At 60.6% G+C, this 16,401-nt stretch overlaps 5 protein-coding genes across 5 annotated transcripts; 4 read left to right on the plus strand and 1 right to left on the minus strand.

Moving 5' to 3' along the window:
* Positions 1–284: 284 nt before the first annotated feature.
* On the minus strand, positions 285–1,167 carry COLE_01146 (uncharacterized protein; the record flags this gene model as incomplete). The annotated part of the gene is made up of 3 exons (XM_018422074.2): positions 285–806; positions 860–974; positions 1,022–1,167. 3 exons carry the CDS (start codon positions 1,165–1,167, stop codon positions 285–287), a joined length of 783 nt encoding a protein of 260 aa, XP_018281702.1.
* A 1,264-nt stretch (positions 1,168–2,431) lies between these two features.
* Positions 2,432–3,115, plus strand: COLE_01147 (uncharacterized protein; the record flags this gene model as incomplete). The annotated part of the gene is made up of 1 exon (XM_018419600.2): positions 2,432–3,115. One exon carries the CDS (start codon positions 2,432–2,434, stop codon positions 3,113–3,115), a length of 684 nt encoding a protein of 227 aa, XP_018281701.1.
* A 3,771-nt stretch (positions 3,116–6,886) lies between these two features.
* Positions 6,887–9,190, plus strand: COLE_01148 (uncharacterized protein; the record flags this gene model as incomplete). Its single annotated transcript, XM_018426366.2, has 3 exons — positions 6,887–6,957; positions 7,090–7,287; positions 7,498–9,190. The coding sequence occupies 3 exons, from the start codon at positions 6,887–6,889 to the stop codon at positions 9,188–9,190; spliced, it is 1,962 nt and encodes a 653-aa protein (XP_018281700.1).
* Positions 9,191–9,954: 764 nt separating this feature from the next.
* COLE_01149 (uncharacterized protein) lies at positions 9,955–13,721 on the plus strand (the record flags this gene model as incomplete). The annotated part of the gene is made up of 12 exons (XM_018425126.1): positions 9,955–10,002; positions 10,099–10,153; positions 10,213–10,314; positions 10,374–10,636; positions 10,670–10,730; positions 10,771–11,085; positions 11,122–11,259; positions 11,294–11,386; positions 11,421–11,564; positions 11,599–11,880; positions 11,915–12,055; positions 12,091–13,721. The coding sequence occupies 12 exons, from the start codon at positions 9,955–9,957 to the stop codon at positions 13,719–13,721; spliced, it is 3,273 nt and encodes a 1,090-aa protein (XP_018281699.1).
* Positions 13,722–14,578: 857 nt separating this feature from the next.
* Positions 14,579–16,319, plus strand: COLE_01150 (uncharacterized protein; the record flags this gene model as incomplete). Its single annotated transcript, XM_018420679.2, has 2 exons — positions 14,579–15,257; positions 15,439–16,319. 2 exons carry the CDS (start codon positions 14,579–14,581, stop codon positions 16,317–16,319), a joined length of 1,560 nt encoding a protein of 519 aa, XP_018281698.1.
* Between the last annotated feature and the right edge of the window lie 82 nt (positions 16,320–16,401).

Consider the following 16,401-nt stretch of genomic DNA (forward strand, 5'->3'; position numbering starts at 1 on the left):
GCGGTGTCCCCGCGAAATGGATCGAAGGATATGTGGTTGTGTGGGTCCGTGTGGATCGGCAGGCCGCTATGAGCTGCGGAGAAGGGGCGGTCTGGCGCGTTCTGTCGCGACCAGGCAGTTGCTAGCCTCGCCCCAGCAGCGAGGGTTCCGAGCTCGAGTAAGTTTGAGGAGCCTGGCCGTTACACTACATGATTCATCGCAATATGGAAAACAAAATATAGGACAACAATATCTCGGCGTCACATACACACACCACCACTCAGAAAGTCCTGACCCGCTTAAGCCTACAATTTGGGCCCCACGTGGACGACAACGCTAGCAGCACTGAGGGGCTGCTCTTCCTCACGCACGTCAAAGAACGCGGCCCTATCTGCTGCCCTGGTGTCTTCGGTGCTGTCGGCGCCCTGCTGTTCCGCATACTCCTTGAAAAAAGCGAAACGTTTGTCGCGGAATTTATCCTTGACTGCGAGTATGGTGGCAAGACCCTCGGCATTGAACACTTCGCCCTCCTCGACCGGCTGCCACGGGGGCGGCAGCGGACCCGCAGGAATGACCATCCGACTGAGCGGCTCGCCATCGGCCGACCAGGAAAGTACCTCGTATGGTTCAAAGTGCGGCGAAAAGCGGCCGAGCACAGACAGCGGGAACGGGAAGTAGTCTTTTAGGCGCCTGGGCTCAGGCGGAAGAGCGACAAGGGGCCACTTATGCTGCCACAGATCGAGCGCGTCGCGCACGAACCAGTAGACGTCGTCCAGCTCCGGCGGCGCGAGTACGCGTCCAGGGGTGCGCTTGAGTGTGGTGCACGCCTGAGGTCAGTCGGTGATCGCCCAGGAGCTTGGGGGATAACTGGAACACTCACCACGCCATACACGTCCACAATCGTCGCATCTGTCCAGCGCACCCACATGAGCGCCGTCTGGCGCGGCCACTTGTCCATGCCCACGAACATCATGCGACGACGAGCGTACCATGTGCTGGAGCAGTTAGCAGTCGCGCGGGTCTAATTAGAGTTGTCACCCACATCTCGTGCACCTTGTCGAAGATGGCTAGCATGAAGACCGTGTCGTCGACAATGTCGTCGCGGTGCCCCGTCTCAGCCGGCGGATCGCACCGCGTCCCATCAACCAGAATCATGGGCGCAACCCCGAGCGTACGCGACCACGCCATGCTGGCCTCGCTCGCAGCACAGCATGATGTGTAACAGCAGCTGTAGAGAGTGTACGGAGGAGCCCCGAACGCCTCGCTGCTGTACCAGCTGTTGCGTGGGAATGTGTTCGGGGTCGCTGGCACATCGGCCGCACACTTTGGGTGGGAGATGTCTCCAACTTCCACTGCGACGTCTCCCATTGGAATTAGAGTATGATAGCAATAAAGGATATGACGATGCCGGTGGTCAACTAGCGCTAGAGGGAGTGAGAGGCAGGATGGGCGAAAGTGGTTTGCGAGAGACTTGTTTGTTGTGGCTGAGAATCGAAGTTGCGCCCAAGCTCCGGTCACGTGACAGTCACATAGGGCGCCGACGTCACAGATCACGTGACACTGTTGTGATGTTTACATGCCCAACATGCCCGCGGCCCGACGTGTCCTCGTCAACATTTATCATCCTTCCTTCCTCGCACCCTCATCCATCTCTCATCGCGCCATCGCATCATCCATCAATTTTTCATCGTGTTATCCATCCATCATCCACCGCACCATCGCAACATTTAGTCATCTTCCATCGCCTATCAAGAATGTCGGTCCCTCCTGTCCCATGTACCCTCGGACAAATCTTGCGCAACTATCGCGAGCCTCGCCGTACAAGTTGGGAGCATGCCCAGCGTGTTCGGTCCGACGCCCTGTCCGACACCCTAACCACATGTCCGCTCAAGCAGATTGTGATTGAGACAATGGACCGCGGCCTACTCCAGTCTGCTGATTCGAGGCTGCTCATCCGCGTCGCTACGCTTGAAGAACAGTCCAGCAATTTGTAAGTGCGGCGCGGACCAAGATCGTTGATTGCTGATCAGCTTCAGTGCAATCGCTTTGAGAATGTTCCAATCGAAGCGCCGTTCAGCTATGAGGTGAACACTCTTCTGCATCCGAGCACGCGTGCGAGTACGGAGAGAGAAGTATACCTGAACGAGGCCCAGCACGTTGGTTCGGTGGCGCGGACAGCACAGCGCACCCTTGAAGCCGTCGTTCGCGCATTCGACAATGCCGCCAAAGCATCCGACAACGCCGCCAAATTGGGTCTCCGTCAGGAGTACAATATGCGAGGGATCAAGTCGGCCGGCAACGACCACTCGCGCTGCGTCGGGAGGCTGGATCTTCCCCTTACTCTGCCGCCGCGTGCCGACAAGTTCGGCACCTGCAGGGAAACGGCCCATGTCCTTTTGAGTACAAGTCGGATGAAGTACTCTCCGACTCCGTTTTCAAGGCCCATAATACGATGCGCGAGAAGAAGCAGATCGGATACGTGGCCCTACAAGCGGTCAACGACGACCGGGTCACCCTTGAAGTCACCCTTGTGCGCAGACAGCACAACCAGCCGGAGAAGAAGGTAAAGGTCAGCGCCGCGTCGGTTCAGTTACTGCGCATCGCCTGCGAAGGAGGCTCCTCAGCCGCCGTGTCCGAGACGGGTATTGCGACCATGGTCGGCCTGAATGCTCACATTCCTGTCGGAGTGCTCAGGCAGCCGGATAAGCCCGAGATCGTGCTGTACGCTCCACGAACCTGTGCCGACCACCCCGCACCATGGGTGACGGCGCTAGCACTTGGGTACCGCAAACTGGACAAAGAACGAGAACTCGGTCATCCGCTTCCACAACTTCGGCCACAGGACCGAGTTCCGACCTTGAAAGCTGACGGAACCAAGGATCTTGATTGGCTTGTCTTTGAGGAGGAAGACGGCGTGATCTCTCCGCGCAAGATCACAGCGTCCGACCTCCCCTGGCCCAGCCCCGCGATGCCTGGCGCTTCGCGCTCTCCTTACCGCTTGCGCTCGCGTCCTCGTGCCATTGGCGATGGCCCTATGGCAGCCGCTCGTGCTCTTGAGACGCTCACGGTCTCAGAAGGGACGTCTGCCCCGAGTACGCCGACTCCATCTTCGCGCAGGAAATATCGGCCGCAGTGAATCGTGTCGTATGGGTACGTACACGTGTCTGACAGCCAGAAGGTGCTGACGCGCTGACTGTCAGCCGCCAGCCGCCAGATGACCGTTCCGTACTTCACCTCTTAGCGGATGATCCCCAGCACCAGACCAACTTCCGCCCCGTGTGCGGTAACGATAACAATAGTGACCGCGCACCCCTGTCCACACCACACCATATATGCCTGCGCGCCACGCTGGCGTCAGTCGAGCATGATCTCGCAGGACGTCACCTTCCCCCTCCTTGTAGCACTGGCCGTTGCTTGCCCGCACCGCAGAGCCCGACGACGTCGGCATCGCCGCAATGTGTAGGTGAGAACCACGTCGTAGTACGACGTGCAACTGACAACTGTACACGATGCGCCCATCGGTTAGTGGCGGAGGGATGGTGCGAGGAGAGGCTCGCCGCTGTGAGAGTCTATCCACCTTCTGAACACCCACTGATGCTGCGAGCTCACGACAGACTGGCTCGCGGAATCGATCCAGGGCGCCAGTTCCACCCGTCCCTCCCTTCTGTCTACTGTAAGCACCACTACACCGCAGGGCACGGATCACGGAGCCGTCCACGCCCTGCTGCTGCTTATCCGCAGATTCGTCGTCAAACCAGATGCATACGCCACCCTCAACTGACAGCTAGACCGCGCTGGCAAAACCGAGCGCCGCTCTCTGTGGTCATGGCCTTCAGTGAGTGCACCCCGCTTTCATAGCACGTGCGTGCCGTAAGCCCGGAAACGCACGATTGCACATATGCACAGATGACAGTTGGACAGGAGAGGCAGGACATGAGCGGGTGCTTGTTAACCTTCCCCATGCCAGATCCAACATAAAAAAGGTTACCCCTTCCTGGCTCCTGATGCTGCCCTGGCACCAGGAGCCCAGCCCGTGTGCCCGTGTCATGTGTCATCAACCGGCTCCGGCTCCAGCTCCAGTCAGGTACGCAAAGCGGTGCACTGAGCCGTACGTACGCAGTCGGCAGTTTGAATGTGCTTGTTGCAGCATGGCAGTAACGCATCATCGCTGTTGCCGTAGCCCTTGCCGTTGCCGTCGCGACGCGATGTCGCGAGCTAGATCGCTCGCATGGTGAACAGGGCAAACAAGCTTGGCGATGGCAGTCCCGCGGGCCAGCGACCCGCTGCCGCTTCCGAGGTTGCCCATGACCACACTAACTTTTGAGTCCCAAACGCGTATCGACGCGTCTCCGCCCTCTCGCTACTCTCTACTCTTTCTGCTCTCTTGTCGACAGCTCTACCCGCTCTCTGACGCCCTGTACTACTCCCCCTCCCGCAATGCCCATGTCAGCCAACAGACCAGGGCCACGGCTCGGCAGGGCTCGGCACATCTCCGATCCCTGCGGCGTCGGGCCGGCGCATGAATGCTCGGCGCCAGGGCGGCATTGTTCTTATGCATGGGATCGCTGAGTAATGACGGCCGAGGCGGGCGGGGCCGGCGCGCGGCGCGCGGCGCGGCGGCTCTTGATCTCCAGACATGTCAGGCTGCTCCACTCCACGCTGATACGCCGGGCCCTCCATCTGCATTTACGCTGTTTGACCTGTTGCGTCGCCTGCCCCACATCCTGCTTCATCTTGATACACCCGATATCATCCCTTCCCCTGGTGCGTAGTCGCACAATTTGCAGAGGCCGAAAGCAGGGTGCGTCAGGATCAGATGGAAGGGAGCATGCTTGGAGGAATTAAGCGCTCCCTCTTCAGGGCTTGAAGCCCCACGCCCCGCCGCGCCCAGCCGGCTGGTCAGCCACGGTCTGCCTGGCACGGCTGGCTTGTTTCTCCTTGGCCTTGGTATCGGTGTACCGAACAAGGGTGGCCGCTTGTCAAGTGCCCAGTAATAATAAGCCAGCGGCCAGGCGTGCCCGGTCCGTGGCCAGCGGTCCGATGGAGTTGGAGCGACGCCGTTGGCGAGCCGAGTCAGGCTAGGCCAAGCCCAAGCCCAAGCCCAAGCCAGAGCCAGAGCCAGAGCTAGGGCGGCATGCCAGGGTCAGATTGGCTGCGAGGCTTTGGGTCTGATGCATAGCTGCAATGCATGCCTGGGCTTGCGTATGCTCGCGGATGGCGGATGGCGGAGATGGGATTGCAGAGAGAGGCGAGGCGTGGAATTGATGCATGCGCCATGGCTGAGGTACTGAGAGCCTTCAACCGCCTATGCTTGGTGGCCTTGCTGGCACTACTCTCTTCTGCACTGCGTATGGCTATGCTGGCTAAATCCGCAGCGTCAGCGACCGCAGCCAAACCGCGCTAAACACCACATGCCGCCACGCCTGCATGCGTCATCGTTTTTTCCTCTTTTTTTCTTTTTCTGTATGGGCTTCTGGCCCAGCAGTCGCCGTCATCGGAGAGTCATCGATCTGGAGCTGAGTCGCGAGCCATTGGGGATCTGAATCTGGAATCCCCGCAGGCCGCAGGCCGCAGGCCGTTGGGCCGTTGGGCCGTGGGCCGTTGGCCCGCTTGTTGCTCATAGCGCATAGCTTATGGCCTAATGGCCTGATGTGGCCCATCCACAGCCTGATGCAGTTGCGCAGCACCGAGTGCAAGAAGAGGGCTCCCCCTTGAAAGACACTAGCCACTAGCCACAGTGCCTGCGTGCGGCTGCGGGCTGCAAAAAGCTGTATGGAGCGAGCCGCGTAAAAGAGATACACGATACATGGCTAATAAAGAGAGGCGCTTGAGAGAGGATATTTTTGAATAGCGCAGCAATGAGCTGGAGAGCGCGAGAGAGACAAAGTAGACTGAGAGTGACAGTTATAGAAGAGATGGTTACGGGCCCCGTGGCCTGTGGGCCGTGGGCCTGTGGGCCTTCCCCTAGATGCCCTGAGGTAGCTGCCTAGTTCCTAGAAGAGAATTTACCCTTATATTGTCCTGAACGACAGAATGCCCTGAGATCGCTCACATGGGCACTTTCGAGTTTGCCGCTGCAGTCGTCGTTGCCTCTTGCTCCTCTTGCTCCTCTTGCTGTTCTCTTTCTTTCCCCTCCTGGCTCCGTCACCTCTCAACGGTTCTGCTGCTGCTGCTGCTGCTGCTGCTGTACTGCTGTAGCTCGTTCATCTCTCTCTCTTTCTCTCTCTCTCTTTCTTTCCCTCTCCATTCCTCGATTGGGTCGTATCACTTCTTTCCCCCAGCCGTGTGTCCCACCCCCCATCAAGCCACAACACCATCACCCTCATCATCCTCGCATCTCATTCTACCTCCTCATCATCATCATCATCATCATCATCATCATCACTCACACCCACCCACATCTACTACACATACACACACCGCCTCACAAGGTCATCGATCGATCGTGGGCCATTTTCGATTTCGATTAGACACAGAACAAGCGACCCACCCCTCGCTCCCCTGGCGCGCGGCATCAAGTAGGCTCTGGCCACCCACCCACCACCCAGGCTTTGATTCAAGCTTATTGCTTGCTTCCACCGATCCCACCGATCCCACCGATCCACCCACCCGTCTGTGTTGAATTCACAGATCTCCTCATCCCCACTCTTCAACTTGCTCCTCCTCATCCTCCTCCTCGTCATCATCCCTCCCTCACACACCATCCACAAGCACAGCAAGTCTCTCATTCAAACCTCCACGGCCCTCCGTCCTCGCCCTTCCGCCCCCCCCCCCCCCCCCCAGCGCCCCTCCACAGTCTCGATCATACTTAATAACAACCGGTTCCGAGCGTTAGCCCTCAACGCGCCCTTCCCTCACTACCACATCTCTCTCCCCCTCGTCTCTCCCCCTCCCCCACCCACTCGCAATGACAATGTACCCCTCCGGCTCCACCCAGCAACCGGCTGCAATCTGCGCCTTGAAATCTCCAGCCGATGCGTAAGTCTTTCGCCGTCGTCGTGGGCCCACGTCGTCAGCCAAATTCATATCCTTATTCACCGCACGTGAATCTCTCGGCTCGCATGCCATCCCGCTTCCTTGTCCCCTCGGAACCGTCGCTGACACGAACAGCATTCATATCCTGGAAGCAGTGCGCTTGGGATTAGTACCACGCGTCACGCGTCGTCTCACCGGCCATGAGCGTGCAATGATCCGTCCTGGCACCGTTTGGGTCTGGGAGGAAGAGGAGACCAATATGCGTCGCTGGACAGACGGTCGCCGTTGGGGCGCATCGCGTGTTGGAGGTGGTGGCTTCCTGGTATACACCGAGTAAGTCTTCATTAATCACTCAAACGGGTGGGGAGAGGCGAGGGGCGTTGTCGTGATGGGATGGGGCCAAAGAGAGATCGGATCTGTCGGTGTCAACAAACCGCACACTCGGAAGCCAAGAGGATATTCTCATGCCCCCCCCCCCGAATGCTTCCCCCCCAATCTCGTGGATCTGATCAATCTGAGCATCACACGTCTAACACACTTTAGGTCATCAGATTCTCTATCACCGCCTCCTTCGCGCCCCGACTCGCCCACTTACAATCAATACTATCCCAACGGCCGCGAATCCTCCAATGGAACCCCCCCTCGCCGCCCAGAACCACTCGTCAAGCAGACTTACTCGACCAGCATGACCCACCCCGTCACTGGCAAGGTCAAAAAGTTCCACGTTGTCGCCTACTCGTCTAAGCGCAACCCCCAGGGCGACGGAGCAAACCCCCTCCCCCTCCCTCACCAGCTTCCTAATCTCGCCAACATCAAGATCACTCCCGGCATCTGGCCAGACTGGGAGACCCGTCGCGATGACTACAACTCGCGCCGTACCACTTCGGCCAGGCATCCATCCCCTACTCACCCTCCTCCCTCCCCCGCTCACCCCCATGCACCGCCCCACCACTTCCCCGCCGGGCCCGGTACACCCGTCACCGCAACCGCTGTGCCGTACCCTCCCACACCCGACTTGTACCGTCCTCCTTCGCCCCCGGGGTCTTACCCTCCACTGCCCCCAGGTCCGGATGGCCGCCTTCCCGAGCCTCCGGTTGTTCCGCACGATCGCAGATATCCTCCGCACCCACCGTACGACATGTACGACCGCCCACCATACCCGTACGACATGTACCCTCCTCACCCGGACCGCTACTATGACCGGTACCACCCCTACTATCACCCTCGTGATTACCCTCCGGCACACCTTCCTCCTCCCGATTATCGTTACGACGACCGGTATTATGACCGCGAGCGCGGCAGAGGTCCTCCCCTTCCTCCTCCTCCTCCTCCCCCGCCTCCTGGAGGAGACGACCGAAGGCCCCCCGTCGATGAGCGCGACCCTAGAGCCGAGCCTCGTGAGCCTCGTGAGCCTCGTGAGCCCCGCGAAGGCGGTGATGGTGCAGCCGAGCCTCGCGAGCCTCGTGAGCCTCGTGAGCCGCCTCGCGATCCCCGTGATCTCCGCGATGCCCCTCGCGACCCGCGTGAGCTTCCTCCTCGCGATCCTCGCGACCTCCTTCCGCGCGACCCGCGTGATCTTCCTCGTGGTGACCCTCGCGACGGCCCCCCTCGTCCGGATGATCGCGACTATGCCGCCCGTTACTACCCACCCCCGCCGCCTCACGGGTACTACCGCGACCCCCGCTTTATGCCTCACCCTCGCGACTATCCTCCGATGAGAGACCCTCGTGGGCCTCCCATCTCCCCCGACCGTGACCCCCGCGACATGCGCGACCCTCGTGATTATCGCGACCCCCGGTTCGCTTACCCTCCTCCTCTTCCTCCTCCTCACGAGGTTTATCCCCCCTACCCTCCGCGCCCCGTCTCGTCCCACCTCGGCAAGCGCACTCCCGAGTCACGCCCCGGCGAAGAGCTCCCGGCTGAGAAGCGTCCCGCCCCTAGCAGGGCAGGCGATGAGACCGCGCCGCCCGATGCCTCGGAGGCCGACCGTCCTGGCACCCGCGGCGGTGAACCCAGAGTACCTGTCTCGCCAGACAGCACGGCAACTCCTCGCGGTCGCTCGCGTTCTCCAGCCAGGACTTACACCACCAAGCCGGTGGCCAATGGTACCAACGGCTCGACCACCAATGGATCTTGCCAGGAAGATGAGGAGGCTGCTCATTCTCCGCGCGCAGCAGCAGCAGCAGCAGCAGCGCCCGAAGCCCGCGAGGGCAAGTGGGGACGTGTCCCCGCCTAACGAGACAGTCTACACAAAAAACCTGACTGCAATCATTCATACATATTCGTTTCGAGTTTCGAGGTTTCTCACACACACTGTAGCCCCCCGTAGCGCCTAGCAGTCCATTTCTATTTCATACAAATACAAATGCACTGAGATGGACGCATCGGTGGGAGGAGGGGGGAGGGTCGAGGGTGAGATGGCGGTATGGTACATGGTTAAGGAGAAGCTGTAGCTGGATTATTATGCATGAGGAGATTGTGGATCTAGCGGATCGACAGTAGCATGGCCAAACAATGCAAGCACACGTCATAGTAGTTAGTGCACGGTGAGCATTTAGAAGCAGGTTGCGCCGCCGCCTCTTCTGATCTTCTGCATCCTCTGATCTTTGAACACTTTCTTTCTAATTTCCCAACATCTTGCATCGAACCAGCTCGTCTCCTACACTGGCAAGCGTCGACATGGAGCCTCACAGCCCCTCTGTCCCCGCCGACGCCCACTTGGAGATATCAGGTCCGGCAGCTACCCCCGCTATCCCCGCTCCCGCAGAGGAAGCAGAAGATTGCCACCCACCGCCGGCATCGGGACCTGACTCCCACCTCCATCTCTCTCCGCCCCTCTCGTCCGCATCGTCTCCGCTCTCTCCACATCCTCCGTCCCCTCGCATCGCTCCCCCCTCTCCACCTTCCCCCCTCCGCCTTACACCACCACGGCTCGCACAGCACACCCACCGCACACATCCCGACTACCGACACAGCTTCCACCACGCCGCACCGCGCAGGATGTCGCGCGGACAGGACGAGGAGCTCGGCGACGAGTTCTGCGCGGCGGTGAGTTTGGGCATACTTGCCGAAGGGAAGGTGCTTCGGCTTTGGCTCGGCTGAACCTCCACCACTGCCTTCCTTCCCCTTCCCCACTGACCCCAGGCGTCGGTCTACCCCCTAATTCATGAGATCCGCGTTGACATCGTCGCGCATATCGGTACGCGTCGGCGCTGCGACGCTGCGGCGCTGCGGCGCAGAAGATTCAGCTCACGCCAGATACTCCGCTCACGTACGACCAGCTCGTCGCCCCAGACTCCACATATACCATCATCAGACCGCTGTGCGACAAGTACCTCGCCCTCCGCAACCCCAGTGTCGGTGAGTGTCCTTGCGAGCCAAGTCATCTTGGCCAACCTATGCTCACTCGCTTACACCAGTCTTCTGCCTGCTCCTGAATAAGGTCCAGTTCGTGACGGACTCGCACCAGATCTCAATCGCGACGCTCAGTGTGTCCCGCGCCAAGCTATGCGAGATTCTCGCCGTGCGCGTGCTGCGCGGGTGGAGTGAGCGGTCGTTGGCGCTCGCTACGGTGCTGCTTACGCCCTGGCCGCTCTTCCGTGGGGCTCCGGAGGATGTAATTCGCGGCGCTAAAGAGGACGGCGAAGAGGAGGCGCTGGACGACTCTGGGACGGCCCTGGAGGTGCGGCCGAAATGGGTTACGGGCTGACAGCAGATGGCCATTATCTCGCAGAGCAAGGCGTTCATCCGCTCGCCGTCGTGTCAGAAGGTCATTGGTATGTGCTGTACTCTGCCTACAACTCCGCTTACACGCAGAGGGTATTTGGTCCGGCAAGATCGTTTACACCTCATTAAACACTCATGCACTCATCCAGGATAACTACAAGAAGCGTCCGATCCAGATTTACAACCCCCACAAGGCCCCCTTCCTCGACCACTACCGCCTCAAGGTGCCCAAGTACCGCGCCATCCTCGAGTATGCCAATTTTGTCATCCTCTTCCTCCTCTACTGCCTCACCATCGAGCGGCTCGATCCCGGGTACATCAACATGTACGAGGCTGTATTCATCGTGTACGCCCTCGCATTCTCTCTTGACAAGCTCGCCGCCATCCGCGAGCACGGGCTGAAGGGTGAGTGAGGTACTTACGACGCCCTGCTAATCCCAGTCTTTGCCAGTTCCATGGTCAATGGATTTGACTTGGGGTTCGTCTTCATCTTCGTGATATACCTCGGCGCGCGAGTGCTCGGGTCAATGTGGCACAATCCCAACGCGCTGGAGTTCGGCACCGACTTGCTGGCGATTGGTCAGTGCATCGTGAGACCAAGACTAACACACAGGCGCCGTGCTCATGTTCCCGCGCCTCGTCTTCATGACGCTTGCAAACAATCTCATGGTTCTTAGCATTCGCTCCATGTTGACAGAGTTCTTCTGTGAGTACATTGTCAGGTACGACGCTGATACCAGTCCTGATGAGCGTCGGGATCTTTTGCTTCTTGGGTTTCGTGTATGCGCTTCGCACGCTCAACCAGTCCATCGGCGTAAATCAGATCTGCTGGTGGCTGCTCGAGGTGTTCTTCGGTCTCGACGCAACAGGCTTTGAGCAGGCTCGTTAGTAAATCATCCCGGCGTTGCTGACGACCAGACGAGTTCCACCCATACCTTGGCCCAATTCTCATGGCAACCTACGGATTCCTTTCCAATACCCTATTGACAGTCGTGTGCGTTGCTGTGCTCGGCAACACTTTCTCCGCCATCAACGCAGATGCCTCCGCCGAGTCCATGTTCCGCAAGGCCGTCGCCACTATCGAGGGTGTCAAGGCCGACATGGTGTTCAGCTATCAGCTTCCGTTCAACCTCCTCGCTCTAGTTGTTCTCTATCCACTCAGCTTTGTCCTCAACGCTCGCTGGTTCCACAAAGTTAACGGTGAGTTCGAAGCAGTGACACCAGCTGATCGCAGTCTTCATGATCCGCCTCACCAACCTCCCTGTGCTACTTGCGATCGCTGTGTACGATCGCCAAAAGTTCAACAACGATCCTTCGTGGTGGGAGCAGCTGTGCGACTTTACCGACCACTACCTCGGGCGTTTGTCCATAGCCAGTGAGTATTTCTGACATAATTAGCTGACGTTTTAGCGGAGGGCTTGGTTGGAGCACGCATGGACATCTCAGCGGTATTCGAGCTTGAGCGCGAATACGGCGAATTCTACAAAAGTTGGGAGCTCGACGAGGACGTCTTTGATGACGACGAGTGCGACGACGAGTGCGATGAGGAGGAGAACATTGCCCTCGACGCAGGTCTCGTTTCGGGCAACGGCGGAACCATCACGCTGTCGCCTTCCGAGGAAACGTTCCCCTCACTCGTTGGACATCCGGCTCATCTCCAGCGACAGCCAAGTCACAGCTCGCCTCACCATCCCCGCCACGAGAGACGCCGGTCGTTTGGAGGTTCCCAGCTTTCGCAGTCGATGTCGACGGCGCCCCTTCCACGAGTCCGGCGCAACAGTGGCGTTCTGAATGGCCCAAGTCCCCTGGCGCGCATCTATACTCGCGACGACGTCCCGATTCGGCGATCCACCGTGGGAGTCGGCTCCCTGCCAGTGACGTCGACGTTGAGCCATATGTCATCCTCGCCTCGACGAGCGACGAAGAGCAACGGGCTGCGGGACAGCACTGCCTCCAATGCGTCGGCAATGTCTACCAGTCTCAGCGTCAGCTCGTTTAACAGCGGTGACGGCCGTCCATGGAAGAGCTCCTTCCAGCGGCCAGGCGTGGCGCCGATCCAAGAGGTGTCGACACCAGTGTTGACGCCGAAGCAAGGCGATGGTCTGGAACGTCCCGAGCTGGCACGCCGGGGTGCAAGCGTCCCCTTCCCCGAAGGAAGCGATGACAGCGAGGCCAAACCCGATCGCGGCCCTCGCATCAAGTTTGGCGAGCTGCCATCTGCACACCTGCTCCGCCGAGCGTCGATGCCTGGCCCATCGGATCTACACGTGGAACATGACGAGGATGAGCCATCGCCAGCGGCTCAGCCAACTCCTTCACCGACACCGAGCGCGAAGCATGCGCGGGTGCCGGACTACGACATGTCCCCGAGATCGACCTCGCCCGTGGCGGGTACGAGTATTTCTGTGACGAAGTCTCCGGCGACTAGTACGCCAGTGACGAAGACTCCAGCCGCAAAGAGCACTGCTACCAAGTCTCCTGCTACCAAGTCTCCCGCAACCAAGTCTCCGGCAACCAAGTCTCCGGCAGCGGGAACCCCGACGACGAGTAGCCCAGCCCTGGGCGCTGGGAGCGAAGGAAAGATCGGCGGGAGCAGCAAGACCGCGCCAACTCCTCCATCCCCTGCCTCCTCTCTCGCTCTGATACCCTTCCCGAAGAAGGTCGTGCGTCCTCCTGGTCCTGGTCCGACACGAAGCGGGTCTACCACGCAGTCATCTCCGACGGTCCCTCGCGCGAGCGGGACATCATCATCGCGGCCGCTCCCCGCGCCGTCCCCACATCTGAAGCCTCAAGCGCCCAGTGGGAAGCAGCCAAAGACAGCTTCGGAGCTGCTGGAAAGCATGGAATCGCACAACCAGCACAACGAGCACCGCATTGATGCGCGCTCGGTGGAGGCACAGCTCGCGGCCGTCGAAGCGCGGCAGCAGCGCATCGAGGATCTGCTCGAGCGCCTGCTGCACTGCACCGCGTCTGAGCGCGGGGTGGACATTACACCTCGCCGTCGCGGGCAGGACCACGACACGTTCGACGACGACTTCTAAGCCTGCTTGGCCTACATGTATTCATTGCTAATCTCGTCTGCCCGTATCCATAGCCGGATGTGCATTTCCTTTGCGCGTCAAGTAGGACGGGCTAGAAGTGGTTTTGGATTGAGCACATCCTGACGTCCACCCGTCCACCAGGCCACCAGGATGTGAGCCTGCAAGTTGGACTTGGACGAGGAGCATCACTTTGGGGATAGAGCGCTGTCGTGTAAAGTACCAGTACCTACGCAGGTGGCGTGTCTGGCTGGCCCTGATACCAGGACAAGCCGAGTTTGAGGTGGCAGGCATCAGCGGCGCGGTACATCATAGCGATGACAGCTAGCGCGGGGGCGTTCTCTGCCACAGACTGTTCACACCACGAAGAGATAGGCAATGCATAAAAGCCACTGTCACTACTACAGTACAACGAGCGGACAGTCAAAAGTCGAGATTACTTCCGGTGATCGCCAGAGAGAGGGGGGGCTTGGCATCGACCGTCAGCACGCGACAGGGAAGGAGAGAGTTTGGTCCCTGTGTTTTGGTGCCACCCTCCCCCTCCCACCTCATCGCCCCTGGGCTTCGGCGGGAGGGGGGGCGCAGGGGGGGGGGGGGGGGAATCCGGGTCCACGGTGCGGCAGGACCAAAGTCGCGAACAGCGATCCGTCCATCCGATCATCGACAACGCACTGCTCTCACCGTCCTCCACTCTCCACTCGCCAAGTTGTCAAGCCACGATACTCGTTCTACACAGACATCTCCTCTCTCCTCTCCTCTCTCCTCTCCGCTCGCTCTCTCACTCTCTCCCCATCTCCATCTCCCTCTTCCGCTCTCCCATCCCCTTCCCCACCCCCCTCCCATCGCACAAACACTCCATCATGACCCACTCCAACGGACACGCCAACCCCAACGGGGGGCCTGACCTCGCCGCCCTTCGCCAGGCTTACGAGGAGGCGGGGCAGGGCCACGTCTTCACCTTTTGGGACAAGCTCACGCCGGCCGAGCAGGGTCCCTTCGCCGCCGAGCTCGCCTCCATCGACGTCAAGCGCGTCAACCGCATCTACCGCAACGCGATGGCCGCCGAAGCCCCCGCCGCCGACCTCACGGGCCTCGCGCCCCCTCTGGTCGGCAAGGACATCTCGCGCTCGCCCTCGCCCACACCCGAGGAGGCTGGGCCACTCCCCGCCTCCGCGGTCGCCAGCAGCGACTCGCCGGACGCCGCGCGCTGGCGCGACGTCGGGCTGCGCGCCATCGCGGACGGCACCGTCGCCGTCCTCCTCCTCGCCGGCGGGCAGGGGAGCCGTCTCGGCTCGCCCAACCCCAAGGGCATGTACGACCTGGGCTTGCCGTCGAGCAAGAGCCTGTTCGCGTACCAGGCCGGAAGGATTCGCAAGCTGCAGGCGCTTGCGGCGCAGCACGCCGGAAAAGACGACAAGGACGTCCGTCTCCGGTGGTATGTGATGACGTCGGGGCCCACACGCGCCGTCACCGAGGCATACTTTGCCGAGATGGACTACTTTGGGCTCGACTCGAACGACGTTGTCTTCTTTGAGCAGGGTGAGTCTAGACACGGGCGTGGAGGTGGGGCGGCGGTGTGCTCCGCCCGGACTCTGACTGGCATTGAGGCAATGACGAAGCTGCCGTTCCGCCGTCCGCCACCGCCACCGTGCCTCCCGTCTCATCACAGCTTGCGGGTGGCAAGCTGCATATGCATCGCGATGCCAGGCGCTGACACCAGGCGTTCTCCCCGCCCTCTCTAACGACGGCAAGCTCCTCCTCGCCGCACCAGGCAAGGTGTTCACGGCCCCCGACGGCAACGGCGGACTGTACGCTGCCCTCCGCCGCCCCGTCAACGCCAACACGGACATGACTGTCCTCTCGGACCTGCACGCCCGCGGCATCAAGTACATCCACGCGTACTGCGTCGACAACTGCCTCGTCAAGGTCGCGGACCCCGTCTTCGTGGGCTACTGCATCGAGCGCGACGCGCAGTGCGGCGCCAAGGTCGTGCGCAAGACGGTGCCCACAGAGTCGGTCGGCGTGATCGCCAAGCGCGGCGAAGCCTACGGCGTCATCGAGTACTCGGAGCTGCCGACGGCCAAGGCCGAGCAGCGGGACGACAAGGGCGACCTCGCGTTCTGGGCCGCCAACATCGCCAACCACTTCTACACGACCGCCTTCCTCGACACCGTCGAGGCGATGGAGCGCAAGATGGCCTTCCACATTGCCCGCAAAAAGATCCCCCACGTCGACATCGCCTCCGGCCAGCAGCTCAGCCCCGCCGAGCCAAACGGCATGAAGCTCGAGATGTTCATCTTCGACGTCTTCCCCTTCGTGCCCGCGCTGAGCGTGCTCGAGGTCTCGCGTGCCGAGGAGTTCTCAGGCCTCAAGAACGCCCCGGGGAGCAAGTCGGACTCGCCCGAGACGTCGCGCCGCGACCTCCTCGCCCAGCAGCGCCGCTGGCTCCTGGCCGCCGGCGCGACGTTCGCCGACGGCGTAGAGGTCGAGGTTACGCCTGAGGCGTCGTATGGCGGCGAGGGCCTCGAGTACGTCGCGGGCAAGCACTTTGTGCGCTCGGGCGCGATCAGCGGGCCCGACGACGTGGCCGCGCTTGTTTAATCACATCTTACGGATACTGGACACAGCATGTAGAATACGCCGTCAGGCATGCATCACATAAGTCATGGCGCGGGGTGGGGAT

This window comes from Cutaneotrichosporon oleaginosum, assembly GCF_008065305.1.
Source record: "Cutaneotrichosporon oleaginosum strain ATCC 20508 chromosome Unknown ATCC20508_contig01, whole genome shotgun sequence".
In the NCBI taxonomy this organism is placed as follows: domain Eukaryota; kingdom Fungi; phylum Basidiomycota; class Tremellomycetes; order Trichosporonales; family Trichosporonaceae; genus Cutaneotrichosporon; species Cutaneotrichosporon oleaginosum.